This window comes from Pseudonaja textilis, chromosome 1 (genome assembly GCF_049901715.1).
Source record: "Pseudonaja textilis isolate UNSWEBS1 chromosome 1, rPseTex1.2, whole genome shotgun sequence".
Lineage (NCBI taxonomy): Eukaryota > Metazoa > Chordata > Lepidosauria > Squamata > Elapidae > Pseudonaja > Pseudonaja textilis.
The window spans coordinates 318841862-318864737 of NC_141990.1; the positions used below are offsets into that span (position 1 = coordinate 318841862).

General features: G+C 45.5%; 1 protein-coding gene across 2 annotated transcripts; it reads left to right on the top strand.

The window, feature by feature from the left end:
- The first annotated feature begins 595 nt into the window (after positions 1-595).
- CREB3L3 (cAMP responsive element binding protein 3 like 3) lies at positions 596-21645 on the top strand. Of its 2 annotated transcripts, none has more exons than XM_026721532.2 (10): positions 596-963; positions 3869-3993; positions 5305-5596; positions 8903-9021; positions 9910-10044; positions 11025-11131; positions 12834-12902; positions 15258-15342; positions 17053-17149; positions 20087-21645. In XM_026721532.2, the coding sequence occupies exons 2-10, from the start codon at positions 3871-3873 to the stop codon at positions 20434-20436; spliced, it is 1377 nt and encodes a 458-aa protein (XP_026577317.1). In that variant the 5' UTR covers positions 596-963; positions 3869-3870; the 3' UTR covers positions 20437-21645. The 2 variants fall into 2 exon arrangements, with proteins under 2 accessions (XP_026577317.1, XP_087778726.1); XM_087922600.1 differs by having other exon boundaries at positions 714-968.
- The last annotated feature ends 1231 nt before the right edge of the window (positions 21646-22876 follow it).

Consider the following 22876-nt stretch of genomic DNA (forward strand, 5'->3'; position numbering starts at 1 on the left):
GTCGAAGATAACTACTGCAGAGAAAGAAAAGAAGAATCTTCTACCCTTGTGTTTACTGTTAGTATTCCTCTGGCTTCTAATAGTAGTAACAATAATTTCTTAAGCATGACTTAGCATTACCATCTGGTAACTTTTAAAACCAGAATCATCATCGAACCAGCCCTGCCATCGTGCAGCAGGTGCGAGACCGTTGAAAATGGTCTCTCAATGCTGAAAAAGAAGATTGCCCCCAGGAATCTTACAGCTGCTTTGAGTCATGGATCGGGCCCGTTGATATATTTTTTTAAAATGTATTTTCTATGCCAACCACCTCACTGATAACAGCGACTCTGTATCCTACAGGTGCATTAAACAGCGAAGACAAGAGTTGAGCGTGCCCCAGGCTCCCTGTGCCGTTTTGTGCTTCCCCAGTAAAGTTCTCAGAGCCTTTTGTAAACTGCTGAGATCGGTAGGCCACTGTGATTAAAATCCAATTTATGAGCTTGCTATTGTTGTTTCCTTTGAGAAAAGAGGGAGTGAAAATTATTTTTGAAAAATAGGTGGAAGGTCACTGTGACAGCCCAGCCGAAGACTTTGGACCTCTCAGCCTAGCGCCCACTCAAATTAGAAACGAAAGGCAGGATGGACCAAAGTTATTTAGATAATGGTTACCCAATTTGTCTCTGTTATGATCGCCTGACTTATTTCATGCCTCTGCCCGCTGAGCTGACAGTCTTTCTCCCATTGGAGAGTTGGACGAAAGGGAGGGATTTAATGAGCCTGACGCTATTTTTGTATCGTTGGAGTTTAAACTTTGCCACCTAGTAGGAAAAAAAAAAAAAGAAGAGGTTTTGACTGGACAGACGGACCAGAGACTGGAGAAGAAAATAACCGTACTCAACTTCGCGGCAAGGAAAACCTTTTTTGGGGATTGGAAACAATTGGCTAAACCGAATCAACACTGGAGAACGCTGCCAGGAGTGGGTAAGGTTGGTGCAATTTCGGGTTCTTTGCTCCAAATTAACACAGGTTCCATCTTTGGAAACAAGTGCAGGACAAATAAGAGGGCAGAGGCCAGGGAAGAGAAACACGCGCAAAGTGAGTGGTACGTGGAGATAAGTCTGTTAATCAGAAGGCGAGAGACAAGCAAACAAATGGCAGTTTTTAGAAGGCCGGCCTCAGACGAGAAGAACCCCAAACTACTCAAATTTCTTCAGCTTTATTTTTTTACTACATTTTTCAAAGCTGGAAACGTCCTCCAAATCACTGGGTGTAGTTGCGGTGTATTTGGGTGCAAACTTGAAGACTAAATGTACAAAGCCTTAATTGGCAGGATATCTGTTGTGCTGAGAATACAGGAATTGTTATTTATTAACAGAATTTAACAGAATAACAGAGTTGGAAGGGGGCTTGGAGGCCTTGGAGCACCCACAAGTTATGAAGTTCCACTTATTAATAGTTCTCCCTGTCAGGAAGTTTCTCCTTAGTTCCAAGTTGCTTCTCTCCTGGATTATAGTTTCCATCCGTGGCTTCTTGTCCTGCTTGAATTATTAAGCTGTCCTGCGGCGAGTTGGTCGTGACGAGTTGGTCCCATTACATTCTGGAATAGCATGATGGTAATATATCCATGGAGATCCTCCGTCATCCAGGTCATGGTAGTCTCAAAGGTGCTTCTTCCAAAAGGGCAACTGGACTTTATTTGTTTATTTTTTTCCTTTGAAAACATTTCGCTTCTCATGCCAGCTCCTGTTCAGTTCAGCCAAAGAAGCTCTTTGGATGAGAAGTGAAATGTTTTTAAAGAAAAACAAAATCTGGTTGCCTTTTGATAAAAAAGCACCTTTGGGGGCGTAATATGGAAGGCTCGAACCTAAAAAAAGACAATTCCATGAAACCGTGGCAAGAGAAGTTGTAAAATGGGGCAAAATTCACTTAACAAACGTTTTGCCTAGCAGCATCAGAAATTTGGGGCTCAATTGTGGTCATAAGTCGAGGAGTACTCATACTTTATGAACACGGGGGAGAGCCCAAAGCTTCTCTTGGGACAGGTAAACTGGTAGACCTTTCCATTAGGACATCCTTCCTTGAAGATAAACTAAGGTTCCAGTCCTCATGATCATAAATGAAGAGGTGAAACAGGAATCAGTCCTTGAACAAGTGATGTTATCTGTTTTTTTTTTGGTTGGGCTTTGTTTACATGAATTGGTGGAGAATATGGAGGGTTTTTTTTTTAATTTACTCGTATCGATTTATATTCTTGGTTTTCTTTTTCCTTGTTTATTTTATCGCTCTGTTATTTTACTTACGCTTTGTCCAAATTTTGTTTTTATTTCTTCTTCTAAACTTCTTTTTCTTCTTTCATTTCTTCTATTTTTTCTTCTTTCATTTCTTCTATTTTTTCTTCTTTTATTTCTTCTTTTTACGGTTTTGAGCTGCCTAGAGTAAATAAATTGAATAATAAATAATGTAATCTTCTGCCTGCAAAATAAAAGTTGTAGCTCTCTAATATTAATACCGTCCTTTAATACTGTATTCAATAATACCGAAGTCACTTGGCTCTGAAAGATTTCCAGAAGATTTTGTGTTTTTCCTGGGACTTTTCATCAAACTAAATGGATAAATAGATGTTTGTCAATAATGTTGAAGTCCTCTGCATTTGTCTCTGAAAGATTTTCCAGAAGATTCTCTCTATGGAGATCATCCAAGTCATGGTTGGGACAAAGGGGCTTTTTCAGGAGGCAACTGGACTTTCCGGTTATTTTTTGAAGATGTTTCCCTTCTCATCCAAGAAGCTTCTTCAGTTCTGACTGAATGGTGGGGGAATGGAAGGATTTATACACCTTGCAGACAGCTGGTCATTTGCATCCTTTTAGGGAGTTGTTGAGGCCTCTTGGAGGTTTATGTGTGTCCTCACCTGAGTGGTGCAAATGGGTGTGGAGCCTTCTTGGAACAGTTGAAAGGACCGTGTTCAGTGGTGGGATTCGAATTTTTTTACTACTGGTTCTGTGGGCATGGCTTGGTGGGCATGGCAGGGGAAGAATACTGTAAAATCTCCAGCCAGAATTGATATTTGCCAGTTCTCCAAACTACTCAAAATTTCCGCTACCGGTTCTCCAGAACTGGTCGGAACCTGCTGAATATCACCTCTGATGGTGTTGCAGACTGGAGACAGACGATGTCACATCCCTCCTCCTCTGTTAAGAGAAGTCTGTTCAGTTTTGCCATAGATGGCCTCTTTGACCCTTCTTTCCAACCGAAGATCCCCTCTGTCCAAAATGTGCGTGCTTTATAAGTAAAAAATCATCCGTTCTGTGAACATAACTTCAGCTGTAACAGATTGGTCATAGTGAGTATTAGCAATAGCAATAGCACTTAAACTTATAGACCGCTTCACAGTACTTTACAGCCCTCTCTAAGTGGTTTACAGAGCCAGCCTATTGCCCCCAACAATCCGGGTCCTCAGTTTACCCACCTCGGAAGGACGGAAGGCTGAGTCAACCTTGAGCCTGGTGAGATTTGAACTGCCAGATTGCAGGCAGCCGGCAGTCAACAGAACTAGCCTGCAGTACTGCACTCTAACCACTGCACCACCACAGCTCTTGGCTGCTGCTACCTGTAATTTAACAGTAATCTGGTTGGGGTCACGCACCACAGCAACTGTACTATAGACCTAGGAAAATAAGACACAACTACTCCTTCCCCATAACTTGCTAGGCCAAACCGGCAAACCTTATCATGGCATAAGGTGACAACTGAGTTGATGCCTTGGTTTGGTTTCCATTCATAGTTTCAACTAACTCCATGGTTTAACTACTCTGTTCGTTGAGTCCACCCTACTCTGCCTAAGAAGCAGCCACTCCCGAGCCTCTAACTCATCTTCTCTCTCCTGCAGTCATGGCCTGCCCCAATCTTGATGGCGTGGAGTTGCTGGATCTCCTCTTTGATGGGCAGGACGGAGTCCTTCGCAATGTGGAGCTGGGATCCTCAGAGGCCCCTTGGATGGCCCAAGAAGGCAGGGTAAGCAGGCGGCACCAGGATGAGAAAGGGGCGGGGAGGCAGCAGCTGAGCAATAGGTAGGAGAATAGGGTTAACTGCTCCATTCGGGCCAAAAGCATTAAAAAATATTCTATGCTCGGAGCAAAATTTGGTAGCACAACACTTGAAGGTTAATATCTCAAATAAGAGGAACTTAAACAATAGGAATAGAGTGGAGTGGAGTGGAGTGGAGTGGAGTGGAGTGGTGTGGCGTGGCGTAGAGTAGAGTAGAGTAGAGTAGAGTAGAACAGAACAGAACAGAATAGGAATAGGGAAAAAAGGAATGAATAGAGTAGAGAATAACGAAAGAATAGAATAGAATAACATAGAATAGAATTTTAGGAGTAACACTAAAACACTTCTTGGAGAAGAAATACATAAACTTGCAACCAAGCACAAATTAAGCCCAGAAAAGTGTTAGAAAGAAACTCAAGACTGCCCCATCTTAACTCTCATTGGTATAAGAGGGAGACACCATTAAGCTTTCAAAATTATGCTATTATTGCCTGAATCAGCCAAGTCCGGTATCATTTGTAGAATCTCTTTCCTTACCTGGCTTATCTTGTGGGTCTGACAGCGCCCTTGACTAAAGCAGTTGGCAGTTGCCAATTGGAAATGTCCTCATTATTTTGCGTTAAAAGTAACAGAACAGCAGTGGGGAGGAAGAGAGATACCAGTAAAGGAGGATATTTGTAGCTCAGAGTTGAAATGAGAGGTCATTGGTGCTCTCTGAGCTTGGTGGTTTTCTTGCAGACGTTTCATGACCCAAACTAGATAAACCACTGATGATGTTAACTAGTTTGGGTAATGAAACATCTGTAAGAAAAACTGTTGGAATTCATGGTTGGAATGTATTTCTATGTAACAAGTACAGTAGCATTCAGCCAGTAGATGGCAGTATTTACAAGTTTGGAGCTATGGTATATACTCTATGCTCATTTATTCTTTTTTTTATTCCTGTTTCCTGTTACAGTTATAGAGTTGAGCAGTAAAGCACATGGTGACTGTTTGCTCTGTGTGGTGCTATATATAAACAGAATTTCTAACAAAAACAACCAAACTCAGAAAGCACCAAAGACTCTTCAGAGGGATACCATCTTAACGAAAACTAAGAATATTCCGTTTCAGGGCTTATATTGCCTCCTTAAAATGTCCAGCATGATATTAATGGTTTATGTAAGATTCCAAGAGGAAATTAGTTTTGAGATTGCTCTGTTGAAGCTTTGTTTCCTTGTAGGAAGGTTGCTTTCTAAGGTTGCTTTTTCACAGAGAACCTCTCCCTTCTGTCAGCAGGATTTGCTGAACCCTCAAGAGAACGAAGACTTCATCAACTCCATCTTAGGAGCGGCAAACACTGTCCTTGACTCTCCGAGCTGGTCTCCAGCTGCCAGTGACAGTGGCATATCTGAGGATCGAAACTCTGATCAGCTAGACAGCCCTCCACATTACCTTCCAACTGGGAGTCCAGAGGCCTACTCCGATGGTGACCAGGCCTACGCACCATGCCAGGACACCTGCCAAGCCTTACCTGTCCTAAAAGGACCAACCACCGAGCTGAGAGAGATGGACATCTCCATAGACTTCAGTGAGTGCCCTGTTTTTCTTTCCTTGAATGTGAAACCAGGTGAACCACCATCTCTGGGGCACTTGAGAGAAATGTCTCTGGAGATTCTCCGTCCTCCAAGGTCATGGTTGCCCCAAAGGTGCTTTTGTTCAAGAGACAACTGGACTTTCTGATTTTCCTCTGCAGACCTTTTTTCTCTTCTCATCCAGGAAGCTTCTTCTGCCCTGACCGGGTGGTGGAGAACGGAAGGATTTATACTCCTTGCAGGCAGCTGGTCATTTGCATTCTTTGAGAGAGTCGTTAAGGCCACTTGGAGGTTGGTCTGTGTCCCTCAGGGTCACCTGGGTAGTGCAAACGGGTACGGAGCCTTCTTGGAACTGCTGAAAGGACGGTGTTGTAGACTGGAGATAGATGTCGTATGCCTCCTGCTCTGCTGAGGGTTCTCCAAGTGGCCTCAACGACCCTCTAAAAGGATGCAAATGACCAGCTGTCTGCAAGGGGTACAAATCCTTCCATTCCCCACCATCCAGTCAGAGCTGAAGAAGCTTCTTGGGTGAGAAGAGAAAGGTCTTCAGAGAACAACCAGAAAGTCCTCTTGGGAAAAAAGCCCTTGAGAGAAGGGGCTCTCCACCGTGTCCATCCATGGAGAACCTTAAAACCCCGCTCATTAGTGTGAACACCTGTTTTCGTCAGCCTTACTCAATCATTTGTCCAGAATGGAATAGGATCTTGTGAAAGGGGTTGGTCTAGAAGACCTCCAAGATCCCTTCCAATTCTTTCGTTCTAGTAAACAGAAAAGGGAAATGAGAATCGCAGCTCAAAATACACAGAGGGTGTCTGATATCATTACATATGATATATGTAGATAGATTATTGGTAGTTACCCCCAAAGAAACCAATTGGCATCCGCAGCGTACAGGTAGTCCTCAACTTACGACCACAACAGAGCCCCAAATTCATGCTGCTAAGCCAGGCAGGTGTAAAGTGAACCTCTGCCTCATTTTACGACTTTCCTTGCTACATTTGTCTTAGTGACTCGCCGCAGTTGGTTAAATTAGTCACACGGTTGTTAAGCAAATCTGGCTTCCCTGCAGACTTTGCTTGTCAGAAGGGGATCACATGACACACACACACACACACCCCGGGACCCTGCAACCGTCATAAACTCGAGTCAGTTTGGCCAAGCCTCTGAATCTTGATCGAGTGACCCGAGGGGATGCCTCAATGGTTGTTAAGCGTGAAAAGCAGCCGTAAGTCACTTTTGTAACTTTGAACGGTGCCTAAAATGTTCTGCTGTAGGTGTAGGACTACCTGTAATTGGCTTGCAAATCCTCGATCCAACGAGCCGTGCAGGGAATTTAGCGTTAAATTAACTTTAAAGTTGCGATTTGATATTAAATCGCCATCTCGTGGACCTGTGACGCATAGATACGGCTGCCGTCTCAAGAGTGAGGCTAATGAGTAGAGCCGAAGTCAGGCATCCGTTTCTGATCTCCCGTAGCCGCTTCAGAATATACCGAATCACAAAAACGTCACCCCTTAAAAGAGCTGCATCTCCCCCCCCCCCACCCCCCCACCCCCAAAACAGCTTGTGATGACAGCAGTGGCATTGGATTGGTTGCTTTCAAAACAGTCCAGGACGTGTTTTGCCTAAGGCCTTTGAAAATGGTGGGATCCCCCATCAGATTGCACGTATGAACCAAAGCAATGAGGCTGAAATAAGGAAGAAATGGAACTTGCTTTAAATATCTTCCCACTTTGATGTGCAGAATCCATTGCTTGAAGTAAAAAAAAAAAAAGAAAGACACAGATTAGGTGAAACTTGGCTCAATAGCAGTAACGCTGAGAGGGACCTTGGAGTCCTAGTGGACAGTCACTTAAATATGAGCTAGCTCTCTCTCTCTCTTTCTCTCTGTCTCTCTCGCTCCTTCTCTCTCTCTCTCTCTCTCTCTTTCTCTCTCTCTCTCTCTCTCTTTCTCTCTCTCTCTCTGTGTATGTGTAAGCAGCCAAAAAAGCCAACGTGGTTCTAGGCTGCATAAACAGAGGGATAGAATCAAGATCACCTGAAGTGTTAATACCACTTTTTATAAGGCCTTGGTAAGGCCACACCTGGAATATTTTCATTCAGTTTTGGTTGCCACACTGTAAAAAAACAGAGGTTGAGACTCTGGAAAGAGTGCAGAGAAGAGCAACCAAGATGATGAGGGGACTGGAAGTTGAAACATATGAAGAACAGCTGCATGAATTGGGTATATCTAGTCTGGTGAGCAGAAAAACTAGAAGAAGTGTCTTCAAATTTGGCAAGTTTAAGACTTGTGGACTTCAACTCCCAGAATTCCTGAGCTAACATGGCTGGAGGAGGAATTCTGAGAGTAGCAGTCCACAAGTCTTTAAGCTGTCAAGTTTGAAGGCCCCTGGTCTAGCAGGTGACATAATAACAGTGTTATAATATTTGAGGGGCTGCCCCAAAGAAGAGGGAGTCAAGCTATTCTCCAAAGCTCCAAAAGGCAGGACAAGAAGCAACGGGTGGAAACTAACCAAGGAGAGAGAGAGGCAACCTGGAATTAAGGAGAAATTTCCTAACAATTAATCAGTGGTACACAGTTTGTCTTTAGAAGTTGAGGGTACTCTATCACTGGAGGCCTTTAAGAAGAGATTGGACAGCTACCAGTCTGAAATGATATAGGATCACTTGCATGAGTAGAGGGTTGGACTACAAGATCTCCAAGGTCCCTTCTAACTCTTTTATTCTGTTGCGAGAAACGGCGTGTTCCTCAACTTTAGCAACTATAAGATGAGTAGAATTCAACTCAGAATTCTCAGAGTTGAAATCTGCTCTTCTTAAAGTTGTAAAGGTTGAGAAACACCTGCGTAATCATTGCAACACAACAAGACCCCAAATGCTAAGGGGAGTTTGGAACAGTTCAGGTGGTGTCAAACAGAGGCGTGAGTGTGACATTTTCGCTAGGCAGCAAAGTGACGCAGGAGAGTTGTCTAGAATCGTAGGATCCTGGTTGTTGCAGGAGAAAACCTGGGATACCTTCTAAAAGGGTTTGGGTTTGTAGTGTAAAATGAATATTTTCTTCCTCCACCCAGGTGTGCACTCAAGTTAACTCTGTTGTTATCAAACAACGGCCAGCATTCAGATTAACAAGTAACCAGAAAGGCCTGACTGACCCCTTGAGGAGTGGCTCTCAACCAGATAAGATAATAGGATACTGGAAGAACAAATCTTATCTGTTCAAAAAGCAATTTCCATGTACACTGAAAAGCTGGATTTTTGTTGGCACGCAAACCAACAGATCCCCTCTTTCATTTTCTTTGCAGATATGTGGGCTGCTGGTTTTTATCCAGAGGAGAGGCAAATAACCGATGCCGCCCATCAAAACCCACCCTCTTGCATGCTCACAATTAAGGATCTGCTGCTTTCCAACAACTCTGAAATGGTAAGTATTTCTCCCGTAATAACGATGATGGCGGGGCTATTTATAAACCCATGTTTTTACGGTTATTTCTAAGAACACGCTTTTGAAGACGCTTTCTGCTGAATTCAGATCTGACTCAGGAAAAAAGTAAAGAGAAGAGCAACCAACAGCAAGCCCCAAGCGGGCTGGATGCTAAAACATATGTAGAATGGTTGTACCTGGCTCAAGTTTGAGAGGGATTTGGGAGACCATCCCTGAGCCAGCCGTCTGGTGCAGCTGCCCCCCAAAAAAGCCAACACAGTTCTAGGCTACATCAACAGAGGGATAGACTCAAGATCACCTGAAGGGTTAATATCACTTTATAAGGCCTTGGTGGTAAGGCCACACTTGGAATTCTGCGTCCGGTTTTGGTCGCCACAGTGTAAAAATGATGTTGAGACTCTAGAAAGAGTGCAGAGAAGAACAACCAGGATGATTAAAGGACTGGAGGCTGAAACATAGGAAGAACGATTGCTGGAACTGGGTATGTCTAGGGGGTGACAGGATAGCAGTCTTCCCATATCTCAGGGGTTGCAACAAAGGAAAGGGAGTTAAATTATTCTCCAAAGCACCCGAAGGCAGGACAAGAAGCAATGGATAGAAACTAATCCAGGAGAAAAGCAACCTGGAATTAAGGACAGTGAGAACAGTTAATCAGTGGGACTCCTTGCCTCCAGAACTTGTGGGTTCTCCATCACTGGTGGTTTTAAAAGAAGAGATTAGACAGCCATTTGTCAAGAGTGGTCCAGGGTAGGACTAGAAGACCTCCGTGGTCCCTTCCAACTCTATTATTCCTTGTTCTGTGATGTAGAAACCCCGTTTATTTCATTTTCCTAATGCCGATTTCATTCTTCCCTCGTGACATTCTAGCACCAGCAGGCTATCAACTCCTCGATGGTGAGACAAGCCCCAGGCACCTGTCAGGAGCTGGTGCTGACCGAGGATGAGAAAAAACTGCTGGCTAAGGAAGGGGTGATGCTTCCTACCCAGCTGCCTCTCACCAAGGTGAGTAACGTTTAGGCCAGAGGTCTCCAAACTTGGCCACTTTGAAGGCTTGTGGACTTCAACTCCCAGCATTAGCTGGCTGGAGAAGTCTACAAGTCTTAAAAGTGGCCAAGTTTGGAGGCCTCTGGTTTAGCTGGGGCTTTTTCTCAAATATAATCTGAGAAAGCAGAGGTTGCTAATTAGCACAGGTAGTCCTCGTCTTGCGACCACGTTGAGCCCAAAATTGGCATCGCTGAGCTGAGCAAGACCGTTGCTCAGTGATTTTTTGGGGTGTGTGTGTCCCATTTTAAGACATTTCCTTTTTGCCATGGCTATTAAGCGAACCAGGCAGTTATGAAGTGAATTATGCCGCCGTTAAGCGCATCCTGCTTCCCGCATTGACTCTGCCTGTTGGAAGCCAGCTGAGAAGATGGGGATCACACATGACGCCCCCGGACAGTGCGGCCGTCGTTAAATACATGCCAAGGGCCCAAACCTGGCTTCCCCGTTGACTTTGCTTGTCAAAAGGTCGCAAAAGGGGATCGCGTGATCTTTGGACACTGTAACGGTCATAAGTGTGAGTCAGTTGCCAAGCATCTGAATGTCCCAAAGGTGCTTTTTTTTTCAAGAGGCAACTGGACTTTCTGAGGTTTTTTTTTTTCTAAACACGTTTCGCTTCTCATCCAAGAAGCTTCTTCAGCTCTGAAGAAGCATCTGAATTTTGATCATAGGATACATGGGGAGGCTACGAAGGTCGTAAGTGTGAAAAACGGTCAGAGGTCCCTTTTTTTCAATGCCGTTGCTTTGAACGGTCACTAAATGAACTGCGGTAAGTCAAGGACTATCTTTACAATGAGAAAGTCATTGGCGTACTTTTTCAAAGGACTGAGGGCCTTGCACGTTGTTTCACAAAGGGACCAAAAATTCTTCGAATTCGATATGCAAAAACGGATATGGTTTAAAAACAAAACGAATAGCTAAATCTCTCTTTGCATCGGCAGTATGAGGAACGCGTTCTCAAGAAGATCCGTCGAAAGATCCGGAACAAACAATCCGCTCAGGAAAGTCGCAAGAAACGGAAGGAATACATCGATGGTTTAGAAAGCCGGTATGTTATTATTTTTCCTTTCCTCCTTTGGAGTTGGATCGGATCATCAACAAGCTAGATTAGAACATGGATGAAAGTTTGTTCGTTCTGAACACACAGGTTTTGTAAAACAACATTGGTGGGTGAGATTGTTTAGGCACCATCACGGTCCATCCTCTTGTGAGTGGTGCGGTAGCCTAGAGGTGGCGCTGTTGCCTCACAATCAGGAGGCTGTGAATTCGACCCTGGGTCGATGCAGACATTTCTCTCTCTGGGCACACTGAGAATATATCTGCTGGGGGAAAAACTCCGCATTGGTGACAGGAAAGGCATCCGGCCAGTAGAACGCTCAGCTCCGTTCAGTCGTCCAGATTGCGGGGTCATTAAGAGAAGATGATGATGATCCATCCTGTTGATCGTAGTCTTCCAGTATTTGAGGGGGCTGCCCCGAAGAGGAGGGGGTTAATTTATTTTCCAAAGTACCAGAAATCAAGACAAGAAACAAATGGAGGGAAACTAACCAAGGAGAGAAGCAACCTGCAATTAAGGAGAAGCTTTCTCACAGGACAATTAGAACAGCTTGCCACTAGAAGTTGTAGATGCTCCATCACTGGAGGTTTTCGAGAAGAAACTGGATAGCCCCTTGTCTGGAATGGTCTAGGCCAGCAGTCGCCAACCGGTGGGCTGCGGCCCATGGGTGGGCCGTGAGAAAATTTTGGTGGGCTGCAGTGAAATCTCACCCCCAGAGCACCCCCCCTCAAAGCAATTAATCCAGGCTGCACAGAAACACAAGGCTGCGTAGCCCACATGGCCCATGGGAACCCTCCCCGTCTGCTCCTTACCCAGCAAACTTGCCTGCTAAATTGCTATTTTTCCTTTTTTTGACCATCATCTGTTCTGCTGTGCCAGGAGATTTTAGATTAGCTAGGAAGCAGGAAACGGTTGCATTTCTTGCTTTCCAGCTAGTCTTTAGATCTTCGGCTCTGCTTTTAAGCACAGCCGAACCTCCTTTAGGACTGAAGGTTCTATTATTCAGTGCAGACTCACGGCAAGCAAATTTAAGAGACCGAGCTAGCCGATGGCAGATAGATAGATCACGGAATGATTCTGTGAGCAACTCAATCTGCCTGCCTGCTTTGCCTGATTTTGGGTAAAAGTTGCTCTTTTTTTAATAAAAAAAAAATCAATATTTACATACATGGTGTGTTGTGAGTTAATTTTGTGAGTTTGCTTGCAAGCAAATTTTATGTGACAGACTGAGCTAGCCAATGGCAGATAGATAGATCTCTGAATGAATCTGTGATTCTGTGAGCAACTCAATCTGCTTGCCGGCTTTGCCTGATTTTGGGTAAAAGTTGCTCTTTTTTTAATAAAAAAAATCAATACTTATGTAAATATTTATAATATTTACATACAAGCCAGGCTCAGCCAGTCACATGATCACCAAGCCACACCCACAAATTAGGCCACAGCCACAGAACCGGTTAGTGGTCCCTGGGATTTAAAATTATGAGTTTGGTGGTCCCTGAGGTTCAAAAGGTTGGCGACCCCTGGTCTATTCTATCCAAGGTCCCTTCCCACTCTATTCTGATCGATTGATCGATCAGTTTCTCCTTTCTACAAATTACGTCAGGCTGGAAAACTTTAAAAGCCGAATAAACCCATCTGGGAAAATAAACCCATCCCTCTCCATTTCACCTCCGTTGGCGTTTTTGCTTTTCAGGATGTCGGCTTGCACAGCTCAAAATCAGGAGCTCCAGCGAAAAGTGGTTCACCTGGAGAAGCAGAACTTGTAAGTTGTCCACCGCCAAGTGTCTTTTGTCAAGGCGGCAATCTGGTGACGGTTCCAAATAGGCCTGAATCCAGGTAGCCCACGATCGGGAGCAGAATTTCCTTTGATAATAGGCAGGGCAGTTTGTCCAGTGAGTTGCGCCCAATTTTACGACCTTTTCTGGGGAGGGGGCCATCGTTAAATGAATCTGGCTCCTCCCACGAATTTAGGGTGGTCAGAAGGCAGCTGAGAAGGTCCCAAACGGTGATCGCGTGACCCCGCCATAAATACACACCACTTACCAAGCATTTGAATTGTGATCACGAGACTGTGAGGGATGCTGCAAACGGTCATAAGTGCGAGGAGCCGGTTGTGAGCCGCTCTTTTCAATGCCGTTGTAACTTCAAGCGGTTGCTGAATGAAAGTTGCAAATTGAGGGCTGCCCGTATGCAGAGAGCGCATACATTGAAATGCCATTTCAATTTCGTTTTCTTGATTATGCTCCCAAGTTGGAAAATGGAATGTAAACTTTAAGCAATGACCCACCATGGGAGGGAATTTAAAAAACTGAGATTGGGATAACTCACCACGGCCAACTCAACTGTGGCCAGCTGGACCATGGCCAACTTCCCGCTGGACCGCTTGCGGCGAGACAGTTTTAGCAATTTTATCTCATTATCTTCAAAATAATTTTAAAAAACAGTTTTGATTTTTTGTCCTTCGCCTTTCGTTTCGTCCCTTCTTTGGTGGCCTTTCACGGCCAACATGTTTTTTTTCAATATGACATGATTTTTTTGTCCCGGGGCAAGATGTCCCACAGGAAGTAAGTTAGTACTACTTTATAAAACCCTAGTAAGGCCACACCTGGAATCCTGCAACCAAGTTTGGTCACCCACTTTACAAAAAAGATGTTGAGATTTGGATAAAGAGAAGAGCAACTAAGATGATCAAAGGCCTGGAGACTAAAACATATGAAAAATGGTTGCAGGTTTTGGGTTTGGCCAGTCTACAGAAAAGAAGAATTAGTGGGGACAGGATAGCAGCCTTCCAACATTTGAGGGGCTGCCCCAAAGAAGAGGGAGTCAAGCTATTCTCCAAAATACCTGGAGAAGAAGCAACGGATAGTAGCTAATCAAGGAGTGAAGCAACCTGGAACTAAAGAGAAACTTCCTAACAGGACAATTAACCAGTGGAACTGCTTGCCACCAGCAGTTGTGGGTACTCCAACACTGGAGGTTTGTAAAAAGAGACCGGACAACCATTTGTTTGAAATAGTATAGAGTCTCCTGCTTGAGCAGGGGCTGGACTAGGAGACCTCCGAGGTCCCTTCTAGCTATAGACTTCAAAGTTGGCCGTGGCAAATTGTCCCACCGTGGTGAGTTGGCCGCAGTGAGTTGCCTGTGGCGAATTGTCCTCGACCAAGGGTGTGTCAAACACAAGACACAATCACTGTGGTCATATCCGGCCTACTGGGGCCGTCTGGGAAAATGTCTGGGGCTGGCCCGCATCCCTTTGGCCCAGTCTACCCAGTGCGAAGAGGAAACATGCCAGCAGTTTAGGGGGTGGGGTCAAGCTGGCCACACCCACCCAGTCAGCCACGCCCACTGAGTGACATCAAGATGGCCACACCCACCCAGTCGGCCAGCCCCCCGAGGTCAACCACATCCCTCAATGAAACTGAGTGTTAGGATTCCAGCAATCGCCCTCATTAAATCATGATTCTCGAGCCAAACTTCAAAAAAACTTCAAAGGATTCATTAGAGGCGACCTGCCGCCCCTGCCCTGGATGCAGCCAACTCTGGCCTACGTCATTTACAGTCCCCTGAGACCCTATTTCCCCCCTCCCCGGGTGTGTCATCAATCAGGTTCTCCAACTGAGCACCTTCATAGGCTGGGTGTCATCAATCACATTCTCCAATTAAATATATCCGCGGGCAAAAGCCCTGGTATTTGAGTCACAGTCTTTTAAAGAGAAGAGATGGAAATGTATTTCCGCTTCCAAACTGCTGCAACTCCTCTTCCAGATTTCCTTCCCCCTCCACACACCCCCACTTTGTTTTAAATGGCAACTTCTAAAACAGGCCTAGGAAGGTTTTTTATGAGTTGACACGGAGTTTGACACCCCTGTCCTAGACCCATAAAAGATGAGCTCTTCCGGGACAGCTCTGTTTCTTTCCTGGCCATTCCCCACCTCCCCAACACTTTCACACACACACACACACACACACACACACACACACACACTCCAGCATGCTTGGCATTCACTGAATCAAATAGGAGAAATTCTGCCCTTGTTGAATTTCCTGAATTCACCCGCTGCTCCTCAAAATCCTGACCAAGGCCTCCTTCTCCTCCTCCTCCTCCTCTCTTCCCCAGGTCTCTTCTGCAGCAGCTCAAGAAACTCCAGGGCATCGTGATGCAATCCAGCGGCAAAGCTGCACAAACCAGCACCTGCGTGGCGGTATGTCAGGGGTTGTGTAGATATGGGGAGTCCTCAGCTTACGACCGCAACTGAGCCCCCCCCCAAATTTCTGCTCGCTAAGCGAGACGGGGGACACATGAATTTTTGACGAGCTTTCTTGCCACCGTGATTAAGTGAATCACTGCAGTAAGTTAGATGATAAAAGGAATCTGGCATCTCCATGGATTTTGCCTGTCTGAAAGTCCCCAAAGGAGACCATTGACCCCGGGACACTTCCACCGTCATAAATATGAGTCGGTTGCCCAGCGTCTGAATTTTGATCACGTGTCCCTGGGGATGCTGGAAGGGTCATAAGTGTGAAAAGTGATCGTGAGTCACTTTTTTTTCCAGGGCCGTTGCAGATTGGAACAGTCACTAAATGAATTGTTGTAAGTCGAGGACTACCTGAATTGAAGTCATGGCGCCTAACCATTATTTTTCTTTTTTTTTTCCAGGCAGTTTAACTGCAATGGCTTCTAAAATAGTGGGTTTTTTATTTTTATAAACTTGACATTTTTAAGATGTCTGGATTTCTTTCCAGTCATTTTTGCACTATCCCACAATAATTGACAACCTCTTTTGTTGGTTTCCAGTGTTTACTTCTGGTTCCTGCCCCCCCCCCACCAAAAAATACATCCCCATCGGCAGGGATGGGATTCAAATTTTGCAATAACTGGTTGTGTGGGCATAGCAAGGTGGGCATGGTTATGTAGCAGGGTGGGTGTGGCTTTTTTTTTTTTTGCAATGTCCCCCCCCCTGTTTTTGGGGCCTTCTGGGCCTCAGGGAAGCCTCCTGGGGGAGCGTTATTGCTCCTCACCCTCCATTTTTTGCCTCCCAGGCGAAGCAGTAAGACAGCAAGGGGAATCCCGGCACAGCTGATCATCGGAACAGCTGATCGTCGGGAGAGGAAAAAAGAAATACCTTAAGGAGTGACTGAGCAGGGGAGAAGGCAGTCAGCGATGTCGGGCATGCGCGAAATGTTGCGCATGCGCGATAAGGGCTGACTGGGTGGTGAGGGGAGGGGCAGGCAGAGAGGGGCAGGGCCAGCCGAGGGCACAATTTGCCTGTTGTCCGAACTGCGCAGAATCTTAACAACCGGTTCTATAGAACCGATCCGAACCGGGAGAATCCCACCCCTGCCCATCAGGGAAAAGAGATTTGAACTAGACCTCCCCAATTCCTGCAACTGTCCCTTCGTATGCTTTAGTCTCCAGTCCCCTAAGGGAAAAATAACAGAATACAGATAGTCCTCAACTTATGACCACAACCGAACCCAGAAATTTATGTTTAAGTGAGAAATTTGTGAAGTGAGTTGGCTCCATTTCCCCACTTTCCTCGCTGCATTGGCTAAGCAAACCGTGGCAGCTCTTAAATTAGTAAACCCGTCGCTAAGTGAATCTGACTCCCCCCATTGATTTTGCTTGTGGGAAGATCACAAAAAGGGACCCCGTGACCCCCGTGACCGTCATCAACGTGAGTCAGTTTCCAAGCATCCGAAAATATACATTGCGCGTCCGCAGGGATGCTGCAATGGTCATAAGTGCGAAAAATGGTCCTAAAGTCTCTTTTTTTCAGGACCGTTTAACTTTGAACGGTCACTAAAACAAAGGACTACCTGTAAGGACAGAATAGCAGAGTTGGCAGGGACTTTGGAGGTCCATACCCTCTGCTCAAGAAAGCTACCGGCGTCTTTCTTAATGTCCTCCTCAGGTCTTGCTTCTCTCCTTTGCGCTGATCATCTTCCCGTCTATCGGGCCTTTCACCCGCAACAAAGCCGAGACCTCAGGTGACTTCGTACCTGTGCGAGGTGAGCAAGGGGGCTGTGTCGGTAGGTGGGCACCTGGGCAGAGGGAAGGCTCTGAACGGGGGGGGGTTCTCTCTCTCAGCCTCAAACAGTTGGCATCATGGCAGGAAATTTAATGACGAATCCCGTCGAAGAGCCCAACACCTGTAGAGATTCTCCGTCACCCAAGTCAGGGTTGTCTCAAACTTGCTTTTTGTTTTGTTTTGTTTTTTTCAGGAGACAACGGGACTTTCTGAGGTTTTTTTTCTGTGAAGACGTTTTCCTTCTCATCCAAGAAGCTTTCTTCAGTTCTGACTGAATGGTGGAAGATGGAAGGATTGATATTCCTTGCAGACAGCTGGTCATTTGCATCCTTTTAGAGCCAGGGTTTTCCAACTTGGCAACTTGAAGACTTGTGGACTTCAACTCCCAGAATTCCTGAGCTAACCTGACTGGAGGAGGAGGAATTCTGGGAGTTGAAGTCCACAAGTCTTAAAGCTGTCAAGTTTGAAGGCCCCTGGTCTAACATGGGGGGGCGGGCCTTCAACGTTGGCCATTTTAAGACTTGTGGACTTCAACTCCCAGAATTCCTGAGCTAACCTGACTGGAGGAGGAGGAATTCTGGGAGTTGAAGTCCACAAGTCTTAAAACTGTCAAGTTTGAAGGCCCTGGTCTAATATGGGGGGGCGGGCCTTCAACACCGGCCATTTTAAGACTTGTGGCCTTCAACTCCCAGAATTCCTGAGCTAACCTGACTGGAGGAGGAGGAATTCTGGGAGTTGAAGTCCACAAGTCTTAAAGAGATCGAGTTTGAAGACCCCTGTTTTAGAGGGTCGTTGAGGCTACTTGGAGGCTAATCAGTGTCCTCAGGGTCACCTAAGTAGCGCAAATGGTTCCCGTAGTCTGCAATTTTTTTTTTCTCCCACACCATTCCAAGGGTGTTCATCCCAAATTGTATAGCTAAAAGTCTGTAAAGATTCTCCATCATCCAGACCATGGTTGTCCCAAAGGTTCCTTTCCAGGAGGCAGCTGGACTTTCTTGGGTTTTTTTTCTTTTTCTTTTGAAGACATTTCGCTTCTCATCTAAGAAGCGTCTTCAGCTCTGACAGGATGGTGGAGAATGGACTTTTAGCTATGCAATTTGGGATGAGCACCCTTGGGATGGTGTGGGAGGAGGAATGGATTTCCAGAGGAATGAATTGCAGACCACAGGGACCATTTGCACTCCTCAGGTGACCCTGAGGACACAGCGATAAACCTCCAGGTGGCCTCAAGGACCCTCCAAAAGGATGCAAATGACCAGCTGTCTGCAAGGAGTATGAATCCTTCCATTTCCCCACCATCCTGTCAGAGCGGAAGAAGCTGCTTGGATGAGAAGTGAAATGTCTTCAAAAAGGAAAACCAGAAAGTCCAGCTGCCTCCTGAAAAAAAAAAAAAGCACCTTTGGGACAAAGAGTCCAACTTTTCTTCGGCGGATTTTTGCCTGACTTTTCTTTGACTTCTTTCAAATCCCAAGTCCATTGAAGAATTCCGTTCTTCAAGGAGAGGAATGTGCTGAAGACAACCATGTCTTTATTTCATGAGAAACATTTAGACACAAATATACAAACTAATCTCCCAAGTGAGGCGGGGGGGGGGGGCGGAATGGATCTGAAGAATTTATAGATAACTTCTGCTTACATCACAGAGTCAAATCTTGAAGTTCCTTATTTGTGTGAATTTTGCCCGGCCAAAGGGCAGCCCGGACTTTAAATACCTTAAAAAGCAGCGATGTCCAACTTTGGCAACTTTTAGACTTGTGGATTTCAACTCTCAGAATTCCACAGCCGGACAAAACTCACTCTCACCGAACCGGTAGTAACACCGGTGGAATCCCATCTCTGCTTTGATAGATAGATAGATAGATAGATGGATGGATAGATAGATAGATAGATAGATAGATAGATAGATAGATAATTAGATAGATAGATAAATAGATAGATGATAGATAGATAGATAGATAATTAGATAGATAGATAGATGATAGATAAATAGATGATAGATAGATAGATAGATAGATAGAAGAGAGAGAGAGGATAGATAGATAATAGATAGACAATTAGATAAGTAGATAGATAGATAGATGATAGATAAATAGATGATAGATAGATAGAAGAGAGAGAGAGGATAGATAGATAGATAGATAGATAGATAGATAGATAGATAGATAATTAGATAATTAGATAGATAAATAGATAGATGATAGATAGATAGATAGACAGATAATTAGATAGATAGATAGATGATAGATAGATAAATAGAAGATAGATAGATAGGAGAGAGGATAGATAGATAGATAGACAGAATTAGATAATTAGATAGATAAATAGATAGATGATAGATAGATAATTAGATAATTAGATAGATAGATAGATAGATGATAGATAGATAAATAGATGATAGATAGATAGATAGATAGATAGATAGATAGATAGATAGATAGATAGATGAGAGAGAGAGGATAGATAGATAGATAGATGATAGATAGGTAGATAGATAGATAATTAGATAATTAGATAGATAGATATAGATGGATAGATGGATAGATCGAAAAAGTAGAGAGGTTCATTTCCCACCCAGCCCCAAGAGCTATAAATGTTCCATCTGCAAATAAATAGATTGTATATATATATAGATATATATATAGAGAGAGACCTTAAGAACCCATCCTTCCCGTGGTGGGATTCAAATTATTTTACCACCGGTTCTGTAGGTGTGGCTTGGTAGCCCTGGTAGGGGAAGGATACTGCAAAACCTCCAGTCAGAGATGGGATTGGCCAGTTCTCCGAACTACTCAAAATTTCCGCCACCGGTTCTCCGGACCTGGTCGGAACCTGCTGGAGACCCACCTCTGCGTCCTTTGCAATTCCCCCGATCCTTTGTGTGTCTCACTCATGCTCCGTGTGTCCCCTCCCCTCCCAGTTTTTTCTAGGTCCCTCAACAACGACGCATCGTCCAGAATCGCCAACGTCCTGAGCAAGGAGGCCGAACAGAGCGCCAAGGAGAGCATCTGGAAGGAGCCAGCTCTCGGGGCTCACAGCGAAGACGAGGCCGCCAGCCCTCTGATCAGAGACCTCGTGAGGCCTCAGAAGCAGGGAGAGACCCCGGCAGGCAACCACACCGAGGAGGTCTTCGCAGAAGGCGGTCCACCTGCCCCTTTGGAAGGACTCCGGCCTGAGCTTCCCTACGCAGGCCCCAATGTGACCTCGGTGGCATGGACTGAATCGGAGCAGCCTGGAAATGGGGTCTTGGAACAGACGGAGGAGCTGTGACCTTCCGTCCGGCTGCTTCCTCTCCCTCGCTGGGCTCCCTGGGGACTAAGCCAGGAAGGGGAGGCTGTGTGCATGTTGTGTGTGTGCAGCAGGACTGCGTCTCTCCTACTCAGGGGGACGGGGAAAATGAGGATGAGAGTCACAGCGTGAGAGAGCAAGGGGGGGCCTGAATCCTCTCGGGGTATTTGGGGACCCCCTGAGAAAGACTAGCCGAGCCCCAATTCCCCTCTTCCATTTTTAAATTGGGGGGGAGGAATTCTCCAGGATGGTGGGGGTCACAATAGTGTCAGGGCTCCCCATTTAAATCACGAGTCTCGAGCCGAACGTCCAAAACTTAAAGAAGATTAGGAGCAAACATGCTGGCGCTGCCTGGGTGTAGCCGACTCTGAGACACATCCCCCCCGCCCACCCGCTGGGTGTATCCTAATTCATATCCTCCAATGGGACACCTCCATAGCCCAGAGTCATCAGTCATGCTCTCCAGTTAGAATTTTGCACGGCAGACACTTCGGTCACTTAGAAACTATCCTTGAAAACATTTACGGAATGCAGTTTCGGTTTCTAAAGCTGCCGCGCTGCTCCCCCCTCCCTTTCTGCTGGCCACTCTAAAAAGACCATAGAAATATTTTATGAGTTGACAAACAGAGATCTGTGGTTGTGAAGAGCTGTTGCAAAGTGGGTCACACCCCACATCCCTTGTAGAACTAAGGGCTTCCTGTGTTTTTATTACAGGGAAGATGGAGGTTGAAATCTGAATTTTCTTTTGTTCCCCCAAAAGCCTTTTGGCTTCTGAGATTTCTATTCATCTGGTTTGTAGTGAGGATGAGTGAAAAATGTTCTTTGCACCTTCCGAAGTACAGGTAGTCCTCAAGTTACGACCGCAATCGACTCCCCCCCCCAATTTCCGTTGCCGAGTGAAACGTTTCAGCGAGTTTGCCCCATTTTACAACTTTCCTTTCCACTCTGGCTAAGTGAACCACCGCAGTTGTTAAGTTAGTAACGTGGTTGTTAAAAGAGAATCTGCCCTGCCCAGGACTTCTCGGGTGGTCGTAAAAGGGGATCGGGGTCGTAAAATACGGCTCCGCTGTCGAGCATCGGAATGTAAATCGCGGGATGCTGCCGCCACGGTCGTCAGTGTGAAAACAGTCGTTTTTCTTTTCTGAGTGCCATCGCGGCTTTGACCGGCGTCACTAAATGAACTGTTGTTAAGTCGCGGACTAGCTGTGTAATCTTTCTCGCGAAGGGTCAAGAGTCCAGAAAAGGGACTCTGCCCTCTTTCATTTGAACTTAATCAGGAATATAAAACGTAATCTGTAAGAAACTGATAACGAATGCAGGAAGGGTAAAGCGGGAATCGACTTATTTCCCCCTCTCCTGTTCAGATGGCTTCTGCCGCGTCTTGTACGTTCGGTTACGTCAGGAAGCGGCTGGTTTTCAGGCCAGCTCCAAACAGCCTCGGGAGGCATCTGTTCGGATGATTTTTCCCTCCGCGTTTTCGTGAACTGCTGCTTTCAGCCCCCCACGGTTTGGCTGCTTTCCCTTCTAAGGCGTCCAAAGCATTGGCGCGGGGTTTTCCACCCCCATCCCGACACGTGACAGCTTTCCGAGGATGAAATCCAAGTCCCGAAGCCAGCTCAGAAGTTTCGCTGTCTCAGATGTCCTCCTAGTTCTAACGTCCCGATTTATTTTATTTTATTTTATTTTCTGGGGTAGCAGTAGCAGCATTTGGGTCTATTGGTATAGTCAGGGTTGGGATTCCATTTTTTTTAACAACCGGTTCTGTGGGCGTGGCTTAGTTGGTGGGCGTGGCTTGATGGTCATGTTATTGGTTGGGTGTGGCCATCTCAATATCGCTCACATAGAAGCACGCGTCTCCTCACCTGGCCTCTCGTGACTGTGGAGATGCTGCAACAGTCGTAAGTGTGAAAAATGGTCACAAGTCACTTTTTTCAGTGCCATGGTAACTTTGAATGGTCACTCCACACAAGCAAAGTACCTGCAAAGGAGGGAAAGAAAACTCCAGAGAATTTCCTGAGACAGGAAGTCTAGTCCTGCCAAGAATGGAATAAGGATTAATGGAGAGGCAGTTTCTGTAAGCAACACCAGAATGTTTCCTTCCTGCCTTCCTTACAGGATTAGACCAGTAAAAATTTCTTCCAACAACCAGTTCTCCGAAATGCTTAGAATGTTACCAACCGGTTCTAGCGAATAGGTGGGAACTGGTAGAATCCCACCCCTGAGTATAGTGGAACGTATGAATGGCCTTGGGGAAGGAGGGAAACGGATGCTGCAGTGGTGGAATGCTGAACTGGTAGCAAAATTCGCTACCCAATGGGTAGTAAAAACAAAACAAAAAAAAGGCACACAATAGATACAAACTCAAGGTTAACCGCACCAAACTTGATTGCGGGAAATACGACTTCAGCAACAGAGCGGTCAA